We start from the raw sequence: 20,796 nt of genomic DNA on the forward strand, positions 1-20,796 counted from the left end.
CCGGATTACTTTTACAGCTCGATTACTTTCATATTTTTTAAGTGAACAAGTTAGTTTAGACGTTGTGACTTTACAACCTTTCTCTATCCTACATTGTATTTATAGGGAATGATCCCAATTTTCATTGACGTGATTCACCCTGATTCTTTTAATTTGCTGTTCCTTCCTAGAGGTTATCATACATTTTGTTTTCTTAATATTCAGTGAAAGTCCATATCTCTGACTCACTTCTGTGATTCTATTCATTAACTACTGGAGGGCTTCATAACTGTCAGCAAATACCACCGTATCATCCGCGTATCTGATATTGTTGATACATTCTCCGTTAATTCGAATTCAGGCTTCAACATCCTCTACTGCTTCTTGAAAAATTTCCTCAGAGTATATGTTAAACAGCAAGGGTGCTAGTAGACATCCTTGTCGGACCCCACGTTTGTTGTCTCAATAAACTTTTCGTTGTTTTGTGTTTTCTTATAGCATTTTAATATGATTATGAATTTGATAGGCTAGCACTTATCACTAGTGTCCGTTCAAGGTGTTGGTTTGGTGTAATTGGTTTGATTCTGGCGCGAAATATTAGGAGAATCTAAAGGGTATCCTTTATCAATTTATATTATATCTATTTCATCCAGCTACTGAATCCATATTATGAAAATATTAGAAAATAACCTACTAATAAAAATAATTATTCAAAAATAATGTTTATTTACACAAAATGCAAAATACATTCAATAAAATTTAATAAAAGAATTTTAAGTGACTAGAATACAGCTTTTAAATATAAAAATACTCTGTTAAATTTTTTTCCGGCGTAAACAAGGTTTTATTTTCATAACTGTTAAAGGAAATCAAAGCTTCAACAGAAAATATGCCTTCAGGTACATGTGACCTAAATATCCAAATTGATGAGGTAGCAGGAATCTCTATTTTTGCTTTCTCTGAAGAAAAACTAAATGGTAATTTCGATCTATTCCGGAATTATGGCTGCCTGTTGTTTCATTTGCAGTTTGTAAGCCTCTTTTAAATCAGAAAAAGCAACTCGATCGCCAAAATCAAAGCCTGTTATGTAACTAACCAGTTCAATTGGTGTAGCTACGTGTGGAATATTTTTCACGGAAAAGAGCTGAAAAGAAAGAGAGATGTAATTTTCGTCAAATCTAGTGTCAAATACTAAAAGTAATTAAATTCTTACAAAAATATTGAAGTAAAGAAAAAATGGAAAGGTTATGCTGTAGAGGTCATACCTTTCTATAGTAACGATCACATTAAGTGTCAAATACGAGAGATGGTTTTAAATAACTGGTCCTTCTTTGGTTTCTCCCAAAAATATATCAATCTTAACAATTTGTTTTTTCTTATTTTGAGATTTTATATATTTACATAATTTTAGTTCATTGATCCACCATTTTTTTGCTTATGCTGAATCATTCTCTCTTCTTCTATTTTTTTTTAAGTTTTATTTATCTATTTTAAACCATTTATTTCTGACTTGATTTTTTTATGGTTATTGTTTCGCAATCCCCGTCATGTCAATCACTTTACTCTTATTTGTTTATATCCTATAATTTTTCTGTCACTAGTACAACGATTTTTTAGAAAATTGAAAAAGGAGCAATATCAGGGATTCCGTTTTTGTTTTTGGAAGGAAAATCGCGCAGTAAAATGAAAGAGCTTAGATGCTGTGTGCGGCGACTCTTCTTCTTCGATCATCATCATTCTGGCTTTACAACCCTGCGTGGGCCCTAGCCTCCTCAAGAGTTGCTCTCCAGTCGTCGCTATCCATCGCCTTTCTCCGCCGAGCACGTATTCCCATATTCCTCATGTCTTCATCGATGTTATCAAGGAACCTTGTTCTGGGTCTTAATCTTCTTCTCTGACCAATGGGTCTATCAAAAAGCGTTTTTCTAGCTGGTTCATTGTGTTCATTTCGCATTACATGGTCTACCCACCTCAGACGTATTATTTTAATATTTTTTACGATATCTGGTTCGTGGTATATTCTATAAAGTTCGAAGTTGTATTCTTCTTCACACTCCATTGTCATTCACTACTCCAAGGAGGGTCTCCCTGGCGCAGCCCATTATTTGTTTTAAAAGGTTCAGACAGTTCCCCCTAAATTCATACTCTACATTCAACTCTTTCAAGAGTTATTTTTGTTAAATTCACCAATTGATTTGGTATTCCTATTGTCCTCGAACATTTCTCTTCTATTCACAGAGTCGAAGACTGCTTTGTAGTCTATAAATATGTGATGAGTATCTATGCCATATTCCAGTGTTTCTTCCAAAATTTGTTTCAGGGTTGCAATCTGATGAATTGTCGATTTACCACCTCTGAAACCAGCCTGGTATTTTCCTACTATCCGTTTTGCTTATGGTGCCATACGGTGACATAATACTGTGGAATATATTTTATACGCTGCATTTAGAAGCCTAATTTCTCTGTGATTAGAGCATTCAAAGATATCTCCTTCGATGGCAACCGTTAAAAATTGGTTTAACGAGTTTCTTGGTTGCACGTTTGTTTTTGATGAGCTACGTCCAGGTGCCAAGTACTGTTACCACGGAGGATAATGTGACAAAAATCCATGATATCGAATTGGCAAACAACAAACGCAACCGTGAGACCAATTCAAATCAGTATTTGACCCTGTTCTAAGAAAGCTAAAACGGTCCCATCAGTCGAAAAGGTGATAGCACGGTTTTCTGTGATTCAAAAGGTCTCATCCACATCGACTACCTGGAGAAGGGCAAAATCATCGTAGGTATTTATTGTGCCAATTCGACGTCGAACCGTAGTCAAATTGTGCAACGAACTGCTACCCCATCCACCGTATTCTCCAGATTTAGTCCTATGCGACTTGTTTTCAAAACAGGCCTGGCACAAATTAGACCACCACACTTTCCACACGTTTTACCAAATGCAGGATACTTGGCATAACCGTGTTTGAATTGACACCTTCCACACCATCTTTTTTCACTTTTTGTTTTGTTTTCTATGTCCAGTTTTCTTTCTTCTCTCTTCCACGAATGTTTTCTATGAATCTTGTCTATATTTAATTCTTGAAGTGACTCTTCTCTGTTACCCATAATATTGATCTGTTCTTTGGGTTTTCCAATCATTAAGGCATGTTTTATTACTTCATCTAGGATTTTAAAATCTCCTTATAACAATCTCTCTTTTTTTATTTGATTTTATTCCGCAGATGAGAATATCCTTTGGTAATTTCCTAGTTCACAGCCTAATGACAAACCTTTACTCCACTAGCCTAGTGATCTATTGATTCACCTTCTACTTGGGTACACTTTAAAAACTGATGTCTCTCATAGGTCAAGTCCTTTTTTGGTCTGAAGTGATCTTGAAACTTTTCTAGAAGTACTTTAAGATTATTTTCTTCATCCCCCATAAGAGCAAAGGTATTGTAGATTGTCATTCCCTCTTCAACAATCAAAGTTAACAATTGTGGACATTGCGTGTCTTGTGACTTCTTAGAAATCTCCGTAGCCACGAGGTATGTGGTGAACCCTTGTTTCCAAAATTTCCAGCTTTCGCTCAAGTTACCTGACATGTTCATTGGAAGAACTCCTCGAGTATCCATTTTTCACTGTGTAAATATCTTTTATTTATTTCTTTTTATGTATTTACTCTATTTATGATTTTTTACTGCAGCTCCATGTAAGGTTATGTATTAACAATGAGTTACATAGTAATTCAATTTCCGTACAGTATAGATATATCTGCTGTATGGCATATGCACTCTAGACATGTAATATGTGTTGCATATACCTTACAGACATAGCATTACTTACAGTAGCAAGTCATTAAATGCAACACAATTTACTTACCGCTGTAATATTTGTACAGTCTCTATACAAACATACAAATGCTTCCTCATGGCCACTCTCTATAGATTCGCTGACATCGATAAAGTAGCATTTGTTTTGATGCCACAAGATATTGTCGTCTGTTAGATCTGTGTGGATCAAATTTGCCTTACTGTAAAGATTCTTCATACTTTCAATGACCTAAAATGATAAAACTGTAGTTTTTCAACTATTTTTAATAAACCTAGTAAAATATTACCTGTTGATAAGCATTTATCCAATCATCATCTGTCAGTATGGCATATTTCAATGTTAAAGCACATATTTGGTTTTCCCCAATAAACTCCATCACCAATATGTGTTTATTAAGTGCCACTACTCCTGGGCAAGGTATTCCAGCCTCGTGCATTCGCGTCAAATTATTCTTTTCCTTTTGAACACAAAGACTTATGGTCTCTGTAGAAAGTTTTTCTTTTTTTCTGTTCATAAATCTATGATCATATCTTTGAAATTTATCACATCCTTTGAAATCCGACAGGAATGGTTTATAGACTTTTATAGCGCACTCTTTGGAAGAGGGATATGAATTACCATGAAGAATTATTGCTTCCCTACCTAAAAATAATTTGTTACTTTACATATGTTATTTGGAAAAACTATCACTCTCCGCTAAATGTTTGTACATGTTGTAGAAGTTTAAATGTAGAAACCTTAACCAATAAGTATTGGAGAATAAAAAAATCTCCCACACTATGTACAAAAATTTGATAACAACACACCAAGTGATATGTAAACTAAGAAACATAATTCCTAAATATACAGAATCAAATCAATTAGTGTTAGCATGACCTCAAACATCCATGTGTATAATACACATAGGATCATACAGTTTGTAGAGATTATTAGGAATCAAATGTCCAAAACTGCATTCAAATCCTTCTTTCGAAAGCGGAAAATCGATAGTAATCCTCGACTATAGATATAATTTACTCTTAAACTATTTTAAAAGCTAAGTAATTCTATGAAAAATACTGTAAAAACTAATTTTTCATAAAATATTAAAAATATGTATTGCATATTGCATAACTACTCGATTTTTAGATGTTTACTTGGATACTTTTCTAACCAACAGACCTCAAGAATGAGTTGCGCCATATATATGCAACTTACAGTTCAATGTATTGTTCACAGAATAAGAAACTGTTCTGTGTCAAAACAGGCAATAAATTAATAAAAAATACATATTTCTTTTAAATCAAAACTGGTATATTATGCACCCAAAACAAAGAAATTCCTACAATATTAAAAGTCTTTTACTATGCAAGTAGCAAAAATATTTTAAAAGATATAAGCCACAGCAAGATTTAAGTAATATCTTATGTTTTAATTATATATAAAAATCGCGCAAGCAACACTGTCTGTAGTGTATGTTATGCAAATTTTTAATTGACTTTAACCTAAACTTGAAATTTTTAGTAATACTAAACCACAGTATATTGCTTAAAAAGAATTCTTTTTAAGCAATATACTGTGACTAAACTTACCTATATTGATAATACCATTTATGCTGTTCAAAACTTGTGTTTCTCTCATTGTATAAAGTGCCCTATATGTACTTTTTTCTGGAAAACATTTAACAGGTTCTTTAAATAATCTCAAAGGAAATAACCTCAATTTAAAGGAGTTTTTAATTTCATCCATCATAATCACATCAAACTCTTTTGGTAGTATGTGTGGGACTTTTGGGGTTTGTGGAACTTTGTAGGGAGATTGTGGTTTTAAATCAAATTCGGGCCCCAAAGATTCAAATCTATCCCAGAATTTTCTTTCATCCTCGTCTAAAATTTCTTCATCATCGGAATCACTGAAAAAATCTAGAAAATAAGGGAAAATTTTTATACTCTGCAATGTCACTACAATAAATACACTAACAACTTACTATTATCCACATGATCGTTTCTACAATTATTAACTAATGACACATTGGAGGATCTATTTAATTCTTCCGTCGATTGTCCATCATACAGCCGCTGCTGCCTTTTTGCGTTAACTTTATCAATATTACAAATCTTATCGGATTTGGTTGGTAATTTCACGAGAGTTTGAGTTTCAAAGTCTTTCTTAGGCTTTTGATTCAGTCTTTTATCTTCTTTCCCTTGCAATTTTTTGGCGACTTCCTCAGATATAATTTCTTCAAGACTTACTGGATCAGGTTGGTCAATTTTTGCCCAGGGAGAAGTCATTTTGTATTAGCACTATTATAATCACAATATCACGGATATAAATACTGTGTGCTGTGTGTGTATTCGAGTGCCGAATTTTTTTCGTCGAAATAATTAATACTGAGATTGATCATCATTGCGCAATATATAAAAATTTTATTTTGATTTTTATTTATCTTTTTAGTTCCTAAATTGCGCCAAATATAGGCATTCTACAGCCTGTGCAGTGATGCCCGAGTTTCAATATTTCTTTAAAATTGCAATAATACAACTATTTTTTTAACCGAAATTCCATTAAACACATTTGCTCAAAATTTGTGCACAATCAACTATTGTATATCTAAATCTAATATCAGTATTACATTTTTTATTATTTTATACAACATATCTACGTTATGTACGCAATAAAATTGAGGAACTGGAAGTGTTTGTTAACCAAAATGATTGGCCAGATCTTGTGCTTTTAATCGAGCACCGGTTATACCCTCTAGAAACACTTTGTATTAACAATTACTCCTTAAAATCTAAATTTTGCAGATCTGAAAGCATTTTGTTGACTGCAATAAGTATAGCCACCTCTGCATTGAATCTGAATTCTCTATTGATTATTGATTTCAGTAAGAAGCTAATACTTTTCTCATTGTTGTGTACAGACCCCCCAAGTCTATTGTTCAGTTATTCTTTCTCAGATTGGAATCCTTGTTTGAAAAAATTGCAAAAGAATGTTTTTATTATCTTGACATGTGACTTTAATATTGATTATCTGGATTCATCACACAGTCCTGTATTACCATTATAAATTTACTTAATAGTTTTAATATGAGAATGCTAGTTACCGAACTAACCAGAGATAACAGCATATTGGATTATATTTGTAATAATCTTTATCCGGATCTGGCGATGTGCAGAGTAATTCCTTATTTTTCATCGAATAATGATCCTGTTCTAATGTATTTGCTAATTATCGTCTTATCTCTTTGTTACCGTCTCTTTCAAAGTTTGTAGAAAAATTGGTTAAAATCCTAATGATGACTTTCTTATAAAAACACAATTTACTTTCTTCTTTCCAATTCGGTTTCCTGTCATTAAAAAGTAAATATGATACCATCTTCGAATTCATGGAAAAACTATAATTGGACTTAAAGATTATGTTGCTGCTGCTATTTTCTGTGATCTATCTAAAGCCTTTGTTTCAATCTTCAAATAATTCTTAATAAACTGGAAATATGTGATTTTAGAGAGACTGTTCTAAAGTGATTCAGATACTTGGAAGACAGATGCCAGTCTGTATCAATCGATGACCGCTACTCTAGTGATACCTTTATTAGTTGTGGCATACCTAAAGGCTCTGTCTTGGGTCCTATCTTTTTCTGGATATATTTTAATGACATAGTTCACCTTGACATTAATAGCCGGTTTACTATATTTGCAGATAGTAAATCAATTTGATGACAAAACAAGGACTCTGAGGTACTGAATAAGATTGTTAATATTGATCTACTAAAAATCTTAGAGTGGTGCAAAGCTAACTATTTGACATTTACTTTTTTAAAAATGATCTCAACAACGTTACTCTGGGCAATAAAGGCATTTAATCTGACACCGCAAACAAATTTTTAGGTCTCTATATTAATGATAAACTTAAATTTGCGCAACACACTGTATATTTAAGCAAAAAGATATCATAGTGTTGCTTTGCTGTCAAATCAGTTGCACACCACTTAGATTTTAAGATTGCAATAAGTGTTTATGAGGTCTTGATTGCATCTAATTTGAGATAGCCTTTTGGGGTAGCTGTTCTTTTCATCATTTCAGCAGATTTTATGCTGCAAAAGTGAGAACTCAGATATTTATACAAAGTCAAGTTTGGTACATCAAGCAGACTTTTGTTCCGGAAACATGAAATCTTGACACTTCCTTCCTTCCTAAAATGAGAAAATATGTGGTAATGAAACATCTCTTTTTAAACCATGTCCTGGAATGTTTTGTATGTCTCTGGGGTCACTCCAAATGTTTTGAAGAGGTTTTAATACAACCAAAAATGTCTCGATATTCTCCTGCAATATTTCAAGTTTATCTGGAGGTCATCAGAATAGTCCTATATGTTTTATATAGTTTTGGAATAGTATAGAGCACTTTGGAATGTTTTAATGGGCACCAAGTGTTTTAACATTGATTTCTTCATAGAAATATTAAAATAAATTATACAATTAGATCATAAAATCATTTTTTTAGCTTACATGTTGAATTCAATCGAGACTCTAAAAAACTGTGATATCCTAAGACTCTTTGGAACGTTTCATAGACCTCAAATCAACTTCTGTACTGTTTTCAAATATTTCCGAATGACCCCACCATATTTAACTTTATCTGACAGACTTCGGGACAGTTTTATAAACTTTTGGAACTTGCTGGAATGTTTTAGGTGTCTCTAGAGAACTGTAGTACAGGCTAAAATGTTTCAAGTTCAAATGAAGTGCTTCAGTATTTGTCTGGCATATTTAATGCTATCCTGGAATATTATGTATTTGTAGTGCCCCTTTAAGGTTTTTGTTTAGTGTTATTTGTCTGATTCTGCCACGAAATATTATCAGGAGAATCTCAAGGGTATGTTTCATCAAGCTACTTAATCCATATTCTATAAATATTAGGAAATAACCTACTAATAAAATAATTATTCCAAAATAATGTTTATTTACACAAAATGCAAAATACATTCAATAAAGTTTAATAAAAAAATTTTTAGTGACTAGAATACAGCTTTTGAATATAATAATCCTGTTGAATTTTAGATGACCTAAATATCCAAATTGCTTTGAGGTAGAAGGAATCTCTAAATTGTAATTTTGATCTATTCGGGGATTATGGCTGCCTGTGGGTTAACTTGCAGATTGTAAGCCGCTTTTAAATCAGGAAGAGCAACGTGATCTCCAAAATCAAAGCCTGTTATGTAACTAACCAGCTCAAGTGGTGTAGCTACATGTGTTACATCTTTCTCAGAAAAGAACTAAAAACAAAAAAATGGATATGTAATTTTTTTTTTTGAACATATTTTAAACAAAAAATTGTGCTTGATCCTCATTAAAGATAGTAAATAAATAATAGTAATTGTACAATTATTTAACAGCTGGTACATTATCGTTATAGTTATTGAAATTTTGTAGTAGGTATGTATTTAAAAAAATGCGCCAAGTATAGTAGTTAGTCAAGTGAATAGAGGCGCTTTGAATTGTACACATACATATTTTTGTTGCTATGTACTGAAAGTATTAGAAAGAAATAGGACACTGAGAAATATGGTAATCATAAGTATTATATTTTATTTCTTGTAAATCGGTAGACTGTACAATCTTTATATATTTAAGTGAGTCAATAAATGTATTGTCAATTATGTCACAGAATTTTAGAAATCATTTGTAAGATAAGTGGTTCAAAGGTTAAAGTTGAAGATTTAATATGCAAGCAGAAAAATGTTTATCATGTAAATATTAAAATTACATATGAAAAAAGTAACATTATTTACCTTTGTAATATTTGTACAATCCCTGTACAAACATACAAACGCTTCCTCATGGTCACTCTCTATAGATTCGCTAACATCGATAAAGTAGCATTTGTTTAGATGCCACAAGATATTATTTTCTGTTAGATCGGCATGTATCAAATTTGCCTTATTGTAAAGAGTCTTCATACTTTCAATGACCTAAAATGATAAAACTGTAGTTTTTCAAATATTTTTTAATAAACCTAGTAAAATATTACCTGTTGATAAGCATTTATCCAATCGTCATCTGTCAGTTTGGCATATTTCAATGTTAAAGCACATAATTGGTTTTCCCCAAGAAACTCCATCACCAATATGTGTTTATTAAAAACCACTAATTGTGGGCAAGGTATTCCAGCCTCGTGCATTCGTATCAGATTATTTGTTTCCTTTTTAACACAAAGACTTATGGTCTGCGTAGAAACTTTTCCCCCTTTTCTGTTCATAAATCTATGATCATATTTCTGAAATTTATTACAACCTTTGAAATCAGATAAGATTGTTTTATATACTTTTATAGCACACTCTTTTGAAGAGGGATGTAAATTACCATGGAGGATTACAGCTTCTTCCCCTAAAAATAAATTGTTTTGTTACAGCTTTATTACAAAAATATCAGGATAAAACTTTTGACTTTTTAAGTAAAAAATTTGAAGCAAAACATATTTTCTGCACCTAATTGTTAATAGCAAGTTATATTCAAAACAAAGAAATTCTTACAATATTAAAAGTACTTTATTAATGTAACTATTACTTTCATACTTTAAATAATTTCAAATTTAAAAGTGGATTTTGGAACCACTAAACATCACATACCTACTAAACTTACCTATATTGATAATACCATTTACATGGTTCAAAACTTGTGTTTCTATCATTGTATAAAGTATTCTATATGTACTTATCTCTGGAAAACATTTGATAGGGTCCACAAGAAATTTAAATGGAAATAATCTTAACTTAAAGGCATTTCTAATTTCATCCATCACATCATAATCTTTTGTTAGCATGTGTCTGTTTTGTGGTACTTTGTAAGGACACTGTGCTTTTAAATCAAATTCGGGTCCTAAAGTTTCAAATCTATCCCAGAATTTTCTTTCATCAGCATCTAAAATTTCATCTTCATCTGAGTCACTGACGAAACCTAGAAATAAAAGGAAACAATTAAGTTAACAACTTTTATACTTCTTTAATTTCATTAAATAGAGTAATAACTACTTACCATTCAATTCTTCTGTGGATTGTTCATCATACTGCTGCTGCTGTCTTGTTGCCATAGCTTCATCCATATCACAAATGTTATCGGAGATGGTGTTTGCAATAAATGGTAATTTTACGGAAGTTTTAAAGTCTTTCTTAGTCTTTTGCTTCAATCTTTTATCTTCTTTGCCTTGCAATTTCTTGGCGACTTCTTCAGATATAATTTTTTCCAGGCTTACTGGATGAGGTTGATCAATTTTTGCCCATGGAGACGTCATTTTGTATTAGCAATATTAAAATCACAATATCACCGATATAAATACTGTTTTGGAGTGTGGAATTGTTTTCGTAGAAATATTAATATTGACATTGAGCATTATTGCGCAATCTAAAAAGTATCAATTTGACAGATGAACAGATTCTTTTTAGTTTCTGAGTTCCCCAAATATAGGCAATATATAATTCACTTTGGCAGTGTTGCTGGAGCTTCAATGTTTCTTTAAAACCTGCAATAATAAAACTATTTTTTGTATCCAAGGGAAATACCATTGCTCCAAAGTTACTTCTATAATGAGAAAATACGCACACCAAATTTGGTAATAAAAAACAAATATCCCTTCTTAAAATCTGTCCTGGAGTGTTTTATATGCCTCTAGGTGTCCTGAAATGTTTTAAACGGGCTAAATGTTTAAATATTAGTTTCTTCGTAGGGACATTAAAATAATTTATAAAAACTATACAATTTATCAAAATAATCAAAATCATATCAATAATCAAAAGAATTAATTTTTAGCTTAAATGTTGATTTACATCGAGGCTCTGAAAAATCTGAGATATTTTATGACCGTTTGGAACGTTCAGGATATGACTAGAAGGGGAGGTTTTCTGCTCAGAAGTATTTTTGTATGCATCGATTTGCTTGAAATTTTGATAGTAGTTAAAAAATAGCTCAAAGATCAAAATCTACCCTATCCCTATGGCAAAAGGGCTTTTCTTATGGGACTGGTTACCACCCCAACTCAGGGGCATAGTTTTTCTAGTAAGAAGTCAAATAATACAAAATTTGCAATTGTTTGCTTCCGCTAAATTCGTAATAGCCCATTATGACATTAGCCCCCTTACTTTTCCAGTCTTTATAAACAAGTAATTAACAATTATTACGATATTGAAATTATATTATTACAAGTGTTATACTACAACACTGTATTACGAAATTCAGTTGGACTTTTTCTGGTAAGAAGTCAAATAACACAAATTTTGTAATTGTTTTAAATCTTGTATACAAATACGCTAAATTCGTCCATTATGATAAGACCATAGATAAATAATATAATATTAGAAAGATAACACATTAGTCGCTTTGTCTTGTGAGAATTAAGGGGTAGGTAATGTGTTTATAAAGAATTATATTTTATGGAGATTCTCGTTATACTCTTCGACACCGGGTGTCTTCGATCGTTTAATTTGGCAACAGTCTATACCTAACTGTACATGTCAGTCTGCTGTCAATCCGTATTGACAGTTCATTGGTTCAGTGTAATTTTATTTACAATTCTATATGTTTACCAACAATTGTAATTAATAAAAATGGATTTTAAACAAGAAGTATTCGAAGATAGTTGTACACGCCAATCAAATGAAAACCAAGAAGTTGATTTGGTGTTAGACAGCCTTAAATTTATTAAACAAGAAGTATTAGAAGACGATAGTTGTATACGTCAATCAAAAGAAAATGAAGACTTAAATTTGCAATGTACGGATTTAAAAATTGAGATTAAGAAAGAACCTCACTGTGATTTAAATACAAGTAGTATAATTGATTATGAGGATAATAATTGCTTACATCAAATAAAAACTGAAGTAGATATTAATGAGATAAAAACTGAGGTAATTGAACATGAGGGTGTTCAGGATGAGCAAATGCATAAAGAAGGTAAATAAATTATATATCATCATTTTCAGTACCTACAATTTCGTTAATTCAGTATCTAAAAATTTTTATTTGTTTATTATCTTGAGATAAGAGTAGGAACTCTATGAAACTGATATTAGATGTATTTTGCTTCAGTTACTGATTAATGTATATTATTGGGCCTTCAACAATCATTTTTATGTATTTTTCATTTAAACAGGGTATTATTTTCACAGAGATATAGTAGGATACCTACATTCAAATCTTAAAAGTTTCATGTTGATTTGTTCTTCTTTAGTTTTAGTTTCTATAGTTGAGCCGCTGAAAAGATGGAATGATCATGTGAATGGCACGCACTCTTAAATATTCCTCTTCCTATGTTACCACTTTTCCCACATTTACACCGCTTAACAAAAACGAACTAATAATGTTGCTATAATATATTTATACCGTTTTTTAGAGGTTATTGATTTACATTAATTTTAAACATTTTCACAAAATTCACCAGCCAGCGAAAGTGAAACACAAATCATGATACATAAAACATTTAAGTTATAGTATCATGACACAAATAATGACGGTGTAAACAGTTTCCCATAAGGTCTAGTTTCGAGCACCTGTCAATGCTTGCATTGAGTGATCATGCGACCTTGGATTCCATGTTTTAAGCGGCCAGGGTATAGTCTTTGGTGTTGTGATGGCCTCTATTCGCGATTGAAACTGAAACTGAATGTAGAGGGCAGGTCGATTGCAGTGTCATGGCCTATATAAATGGTATAAACAAACATAACAGTCGAATGTTTACCATTGCTTTTGCATGTTTAGTTTGATTTAAGACAAGTTATTTTTATCATTTAAATATGGAAATTAGCCTTAATGATAGCTTTGAGTATTGTGGTGAAGCAAAGAGACCAGTGGTTGAAGGGGAAGCAATTTTCAATGCCAAACATATATTTATTTGTGACATTAAAACAAAAACCAGAACCACAGTTGAAATATCTTTTGTTGATCTTGAATTGCATTAAGGAACAGAACAATATCAATTTGATTTCAAAAACTTTAACCTAGTCATAATGCTGAAATTTACTAAAAAAATTTAATAATTCTATTCAAATCAACAGTTATCTTGTTTTGTTTATACCACTTTTAGTAGTTTAAATTTATTCTGCCAGAGGTCAGATACTTTGTTTTCAATTGTGAATTCCATGTAGAGTTTGTTCTTCTAAGTCCTCCTATATACATATATGCGGTTAAATTTGATTTTCAGGCATTGAACATAACCTATAGATATATTTATATTTGACATTAAGGTGGTATGTCACAATGTTAAAATTTATATATACTTTTAGGTACAGTTATTGTCACTCTTTCAAAACAAATCTTCAACTTATGATTATGCCTGTAAACTGTACACTTTCTATTTTAAGGATATCTAGTTAAACTCTAATTTCACTATTTGGGAGAGTGAGTCATCGTTTGAAGGCATAGAAGTGGGGAAAGACGTATGAAAATCCAGTGGCGTACACTCACTTTTATTTCAACGTTAATTATATTATATTGTTTAAATATTATTGTTCAAAATAGGCCACAATATATTTATCTGCAGGTTTTTACTGAAGTTTCCATCTCTATATCCAAAGACCGTTTTCAAAGATATAAATTATAGTTATATTTATTTTATTTGTTTATTATTATATATTTATATATTCTTATATTATTTTCTTTTTTTTTTCTTAACTTTAAAAACGGTCTCTGTACTAGAGATCGAAACGTCAGTAAAATAAACATGTAAATAGATGTATTGTGGCTTATTTCCAACATTCTCCCTAAAAATACGGAATGCCACAAGCAAAAAGCCACAGAAAAATAAATATTGCTATCATTTGTATATTTGAAAACGATCTCTTTATATAGACATCGAAACGTCAGTAAATTAAACATTTCAATTAAATATATTGTTACTTATTCCCACCATTATTTCTAAATATACAGAACGGCAAGCAAAAAGCCATAGAAAAATAAATATTACTATCACTTGTATATTTGAAAACGATCTCTTTATATAGAGATCGAAAAATCAGTAAATTAAACCTATAAATAAATATTATGTGGCTTATTCCATACAGTCTCCTAAAAATACAGAATGACACAAACAAAAAGCTATAAAAAACAAGTAATTTTGCAGAAAGCTTACTGATGCCACCAGGCTGTCGCGGAAGTTACGCTAAAACGTCTTTTGACGTGACCCGTCCTTAAAGAGTTACACAATGAATTTTTTTTAAAACAAATTTTAAGACAGTTTCCCCACCACCCGAGAGGTATGTCTTGTGGCGCGTCACTTTTTAAATGGGTGTTCGCCAAGAGCCATACTGTCCCATTAAATAAAATAAACAAAACACTTAAACAGTATAAAACAAAACAAAATAAAATCCTATAAAATAAAATAAAATTCTATAAAAACAAAATAAAAATAATTTTGGATGTAACAAAACATTGTACTATTCTATTTAAACACAAACACTATACACACTTAGTATGTTCTTCTCGTTTTTTTTTGTTTTTGGTTTTTTTATGCTGATGCTTACTAAACTATTAGAAAATATTATTCGCTGTCTAAATCTGAAGATGCAGTGCTGCTATCGCTGTCATTATCTTCACCTGGTGTAATTATAATTGGCTCTAGTAAAACTTTGACATGAGTGTCAAGTTCCCACATACGATATTCTTCTTTAATTATGTGGCCTATACATTTAGCCCATTTCTCTGGAGTTACATGGAGGACTGCTTGAATCAAAAGTTCCTTAACTTCGTTTAATTTGAGCGTTTTGTTATTGCGTGCTACTTTTCCTTTCACTTGCGCCCAGATAAGTTCAATGGGATTAAGTTCGCAATGATAAGGTGGTAGACGTAGAACTTTGACACCATAATCTTTTGCAGTTTCATCCACAACATATTTAAGATATTCACTTTTCCTTAACCATACAATGTCAAGTAGTTGAATTTTGAGCATTGATTCTTCGTATGCAATCCCCTTTTCTCTAAGCCATTCTTGAATTCTCCCTTTCCGCCATGCCGTCGTCGGTAATTGTTCTACTCTGCGGCTATGATATGGCGCATTGTCCATAACAACCACAGACCCAGATTCCAATTTTGGTAAGATTCTCTTAAACCAGCGCTCAAATACTTCGGAAGTCATTTGTTTATGATAATCACCTGTTTTTTTTTTGACTTAAATTGAAGCAAACCATCATCAAAGAACCCTGTATCACTTCCTATATGGGTGGTAATTAAACGCCGTCCCTTTCCTGATGGAGCTTTTAATCCTGTAGACCAGCCTTCTATAAATGCTTCGCGTTTACTTTTGACATTTAAATGTTGCCAAACTTTTCCAACTGTATGACCTTCGTTAATCCAGGTTTCATCCAAATAATATATTTTGCATCCAGTGCTGCGAATTTTTCGTATTTCTTCTAAATATTTTCTTCTCCACAGAATAATTTCATTTTTTTGTAATAGCATACTTTTTCTGTTGCGTTTTACATATCGAAAGTTCATTTCGCGCATGGTTCTGATTAAGACCCTATGAGATATCTTGGGTAAAGAGTCATCGTTTTTGAGCTCTTGAGAAATTTTTTTCAGTGTTGGAATTTCACTTCGAAAATAAAATGAATGAATTTTTCGACGTATAATATTCCTTGTCTCGTCATCGAAAACAATGCTTTTCCTACCTCTAGTTTTACCTTTTTCTTGCTTTTTATTTTCCGATGTATTTTTAAGTACACGATAAATACAGCTAACGGATACTTTTGTTAAACTGCTACAAATGTCGATCGCTTGGCTAACATTTAATTCCATTTTTCTGCCGACAATTCCTTCATAAACGTTTCGTATCATTACCTTCACTCGGACGTTAACATTTTCCGTCTCTTTTGCGGCTTTTCATTTTTGGAATCAACATCAGAATTTTGCTGTCTTCTCTTGGAACAACTCGGTTTTTCGTCCATTGTATTTCAATAATCTGTGTATATACTATATATACAATAATTTCAACAATTCTGTATAAGAATATAACTAAAAATTTACTATAAAACGACAAAATATAACACTCTTATTATCAATAACACGTTTTATCAATACTACAATACATTATTGTTAAAACAGTATTGACAACAATAAGTTTACCAACTTATCACATAAAATATACTCACAAAATACATTACCCATAGAAACGCCCATGTAAAAGAACCATTCCTCCGGCGAAAAAATAATAAAAACTAGTTTTTATGGCATGTCTGCGTCCGAATTGTAAACGGAATTTCCTCGCTAATTCCAACATTGCCAAACGATTGAAAAATAATGTTTTAAAATATCGATTTTTATTTTATAAATTTAAATATGTAACGAAACGGAACATATAAATAAAATTTATTTCATTACAATTTTGTGCTTAATTTTTACTATTGAAAAAATCATGTTTTTTTTGTATTTTTATGACGGTAATAATCGCTGCGTGGAAGAATACAGGTTTTGGATGACCATAATTACTACTTGTGAACAAGATTTGGCTACACTGTACGACAACTCCTGGCCAGTTTTTCTATAGAGAAGCACAAATAAATATACTACTTTATATATTCTGTAATTTCTTAAGAGGAAACGCAAATTGCAATCGAGAAAACAGGCAGTTTTCGAGGGCCGCTGTGTACATTTAAATTTGAGGATATTCCGCGTTTAAACTATGATATCACTCTTCTGAATTGAGGGTTTCTACTATAAAATTTCCAAAGAAAGCAGTAATTTTTTCATAACTATACTTAAATTAATCTATGTCATAACTAACGTGGTAAAGTGTCTAAAAATTGGTATTGTGTAATAATTTTTGAACTTAGGTACAAAGTAACTATGTTAAATGATTAACTATCTATTAACTATATATAACTATTTTTAAATTAACTGTACCTAAGGGAAGGATAAAATTACAATTAAAAGCTGCAAACTGGGGATTTTGTTGATGTTACCGTTATAAGTTGGCATTTTGATAGTGAGAAATTAGTTCGGCTATCACTTAATAGATGGGAAAATAAGTTCACGTGTCATTTAGTAGAAGGCAGCAGTGATGTATTAAATAGCGACAAATGCGTGTTTGCCGAATTTAAGAAAAATCTGCAAAACATTGAAACCGAGTTTTGTGGTTATGTCAATTGTCTATTTGTTATGCAGTAATACGAATCACGTGGTTTTGTTTATCAAAGCGTCCTCTCCCAGTTAATATTTTGGCTTCGTTTAACTTTAAATTATTAATCATAATTGCATAACGTCACAGTGTTTTAAAAATACAAGTATACCATTTTTATCCTTGGCACCCTGACGTTATATAATCGTGGTTGAAAGTCAAACTGTGGTCAGTAAAGTTTACTGAATAAAGTGAAGTTTAACCATCTGTAGCAATCTAGCAATTTCTGTTTTGAGATTTCTGGCTTCATTGCCAAATATACCAGTTTACAAAATAATTTACAATATTTAGCTACATGTAGAGCTGGTTGTTCAATCGCTAATCAAAAATTGAATCAACTGATTGTTATCAAATATTTAATTACTATCAACTTTGATTGGGTTGATAAAAACATAAATTCTCCTTAATTAACTGATTGTAATCATACATCTATTTGATTGAGCGTACTTCTGACAACGCAGTGTGACGTCACATTTTGAGTTTATGTTGACTGATTTATTTTATTACGAGGCATGTTTTTTAAGTAAGTACCGTTTTGCGATTCCGCCGCCTCAGCGCTACGGTCGGCGTTCCGCGCATGAGCGCTGGTTACCTACATCTCTTGTCTACGCACTGACGCCATTACAGTCTGATTCTTCATTGTATACTTGTTTACTCCAGTGTTTAAGATGCCTCCAACAATCGTGATTCACGCTGATTGTGAAGTATGGGCTGTTATACGATTTCTTAGTGCTAAAGGCGTAAAACCGATCGATATTCATCGTGAGATCGTTGAAGTTTACGGACAAAACATTATGAGTGATGGAATGGTAAGGAAATGGGTGAGACCATTTAAAGATGGCCGCATAAATGTGCATGATGAAGAACGGAGTGGGCGTCCTACGGTCGTCAATGAAAATTTGGTGCAGAAAGTGGATGAAAAGGTGAGAGAAAACAGACGCTTTACAATTTCATCATTGTCCGACTGCTTTCCTCAGTATTCTCGTAGTGTTTTGTATCGCATTGTTACCGAGAACTTGAATTACCGGAAATTGTGTTCACGTTGGGTTCCAAAAATGTTGACGGATTTGCACAAAACCCAACGTTTAGGCAGTGCATTGACTTTCCTTGAGCGGTACCACAGTGAAGGTGAAGATTTTTTATACCAAATTGTTACTGGTGACGAAACGTGGGTGGCCTACGTCACACCAGAATCGAAACAACAATCCATGGAATGGCGACATTCATCATCACCCAAAAGAGTGAAGTTTAAGCAAACAATTTCTGCCCGGAAAATCATGTGCACAGTTTTTTGGGACAGAAAAGGAGTATTGCTAGTGGAGTTTCTGCCTCGTAATGAGACAATCAATGCAGCGTCTTATTGTGAGACATTGAAAAATCTGCGTCGTGCAATCCATAACAAAAGACGTGGCAAGTTGAGTAAGGGTATCGTTTTGCTGCATGATAATGCACGTCCACATGTGGCTAATCAGACCAAAGATCTCATCAAATCATTTAAATGGGAAACTCTACATCATCCTCCATACAGCCCTGATCTGGCGCCCAGCGACTACCATTTGTTCCAGCACTTGAAGAAACACCTGGGCGGTCAGCGTCTTCAAGACGATAACGAAGTCAAAACATTTGTGATGCATTGGTTAACAAGTCAGGCGGCAGAATTTTATCAGGAGGGTATTCAAAAACTGGTGAAACGTTATGACAAATGCCTCAATATTCACGGAAATTATGTAGAAAAGTAGATTAAGGTACAGGCTTTCATGTAAAAATAAAATTATTGCCCTATCTTTGCACGTCTTTTTTTAAGTCCAAAACGGTACTTACTTAAAAAACACGCCTCGTATTTTGCGTTTTGTAAGAGACATTTTGTTGCGTTTTAAGAATCATAGAAGTTGGTCCGTTCTACTGGTTCTTCAAAGTTCTTTTTTAGTATTTTTTAGCAAAGGTCTAGCTATGTAAGTACTCAAAATATTATTATGTACATTTTCTGATACATATTTGGTTTATCAAACAATAGAAACTAAGCAGTAGTATGGATAGCAAATCCCAGAAGCGGTCCAAAAATTTTACCGGACAAGAGAAGGTCCAATTGATTCAGATATTTGAAAGGTAAATTCTATTTTTTATATGTTCAATATCTCATAAATTTGTCATAAATGCAGTTAACGCAGTTAATTGAATGATAGATACCTAACTTTAATTATCATTACACAATTACCAAATATTGCTTACTGAAAGTCTATGTATATGATATTGATATTATGATTAATCTCAAACAGTGACGTTTGCGAACCTAATTCTGCAGATATGTATTCCTTTAATAAGCCTGTTCCACTTTATCGGAGAAAGCTCTATTTTCTGGCTCTTATAACTCCGTTTTGTCAGTTGGAGCTGATTCTAATTTGGGAGAAATGTTGACAAATCAGCTCCAGCCTTTATCAAACAACTTTGATGATCGAGCACAATACATTCGTTAGTATATTGAATTATAATTATGACCGTCCATCCAATGGCACTACAGCCCAAATCGGGCCTTGGCCTATTTCAACAGGCTTCTCCAATCATTTCGATTTACCGCTGTTCTTTTCCATGAACGCGTTCCCAGGCAGTTCCTGTCATCCTCATCGACTTCGTCTTCCCATCTCCTTTTAGGTCTTCCAACAGGTCTTTTTCCCTGCATTCTTGCATTTAGTAATTTTCTGGGGATTCTATTCTCATGCATGCAGACCACGTGCCCTGCCCACCGTAATCTCTGCAGTTTAGTGTATTGTGCTAGAGTTGGTTCGCTATATTGCTAGTATATTTCTCTATTATACCTAATTCGCCAGTTGTTGTTTTCACTTATTGGGCCCAGTATCCTACGT

At 32.4% G+C, this 20,796-nt stretch overlaps 3 protein-coding genes across 4 annotated transcripts in view; 1 reads left to right on the forward strand and 2 right to left on the reverse strand.

The window, feature by feature from the left end:
* Nucleotides 1–751: 751 nt before the first annotated feature.
* LOC140437414 (serine/threonine-protein kinase RIO3-like) lies at nucleotides 752–6,170 on the reverse strand. Its single transcript, XM_072526935.1, has 5 exons — nucleotides 5,764–6,170; nucleotides 5,369–5,698; nucleotides 4,084–4,439; nucleotides 3,846–4,025; nucleotides 752–1,123 (listed from the first exon to the last, which is right to left on the reverse strand). The coding sequence occupies exons 1-5, from the start codon at nucleotides 6,065–6,067 to the stop codon at nucleotides 968–970; spliced, it is 1,326 nt and encodes a 441-aa protein (XP_072383036.1). The 5' UTR covers nucleotides 6,068–6,170; the 3' UTR covers nucleotides 752–967.
* Nucleotides 6,171–8,717: 2,547 nt separating this feature from the next.
* LOC140443109 (serine/threonine-protein kinase RIO3-like) lies at nucleotides 8,718–11,201 on the reverse strand. Its single transcript, XM_072534193.1, has 5 exons — nucleotides 10,813–11,201; nucleotides 10,420–10,734; nucleotides 9,809–10,164; nucleotides 9,570–9,749; nucleotides 8,718–9,053 (listed from the first exon to the last, which is right to left on the reverse strand). Exons 1-5 carry the CDS (start codon nucleotides 11,066–11,068, stop codon nucleotides 8,898–8,900), a joined length of 1,263 nt encoding a protein of 420 aa, XP_072390294.1. The 5' UTR covers nucleotides 11,069–11,201; the 3' UTR covers nucleotides 8,718–8,897.
* Nucleotides 11,202–12,298: 1,097 nt separating this feature from the next.
* The window catches only part of LOC140443100 (uncharacterized), a 53,570-nt gene continuing 45,072 nt past the window's right edge, over nucleotides 12,299–20,796 (forward strand). The window contains exon 1 of one of the 2 annotated variants that reach the window (XM_072534173.1): nucleotides 12,299–12,723. In XM_072534173.1, the coding sequence (XP_072390274.1) occupies nucleotides 12,378–12,723 (346 nt within the window). In that variant the 5' untranslated portion in view covers nucleotides 12,299–12,377. The remainder of the gene's footprint in view (nucleotides 12,724–20,796) is intronic. The other variant, XM_072534180.1, reaches the window with a different exon arrangement.

Source organism: Diabrotica undecimpunctata, chromosome 1, assembly GCF_040954645.1.
Source record: "Diabrotica undecimpunctata isolate CICGRU chromosome 1, icDiaUnde3, whole genome shotgun sequence".
In the NCBI taxonomy this organism is placed as follows: domain Eukaryota; kingdom Metazoa; phylum Arthropoda; class Insecta; order Coleoptera; family Chrysomelidae; genus Diabrotica; species Diabrotica undecimpunctata.

Coding starts and splice junctions, on each gene's coding strand:
- LOC140437414 (XM_072526935.1), bottom strand. CDS start 6,067: ATGACTTCTCCCTGGGCAAAAATTGACCAACCTGATCCAGTAAGTCTT. Junction 4,440..5,368: donor AAATGGTATTATCAATATAG/GTAAGTTTAGTC, acceptor AATTATTTTTAG/GTAGGGAAGCAATAATTCTT. Junction 1,124..3,845: donor ACTGTACAAATATTACAGCG/GTAAGTAAATTG, acceptor CTTTCTTTTCAG/CTCTTTTCCGTGAAAAATAT.
- LOC140443109 (XM_072534193.1), bottom strand. CDS start 11,068: ATGACGTCTCCATGGGCAAAAATTGATCAACCTCATCCAGTAAGCCTG. Junction 10,735..10,812: donor ATCCACAGAAGAATTGAATG/GTAAGTAGTTAT, acceptor TTTTATTTCTAG/GTTTCGTCAGTGACTCAGAT. Junction 9,750..9,808: donor GGATAAATGCTTATCAACAG/GTAATATTTTAC, acceptor TTATCATTTTAG/GTCATTGAAAGTATGAAGAC.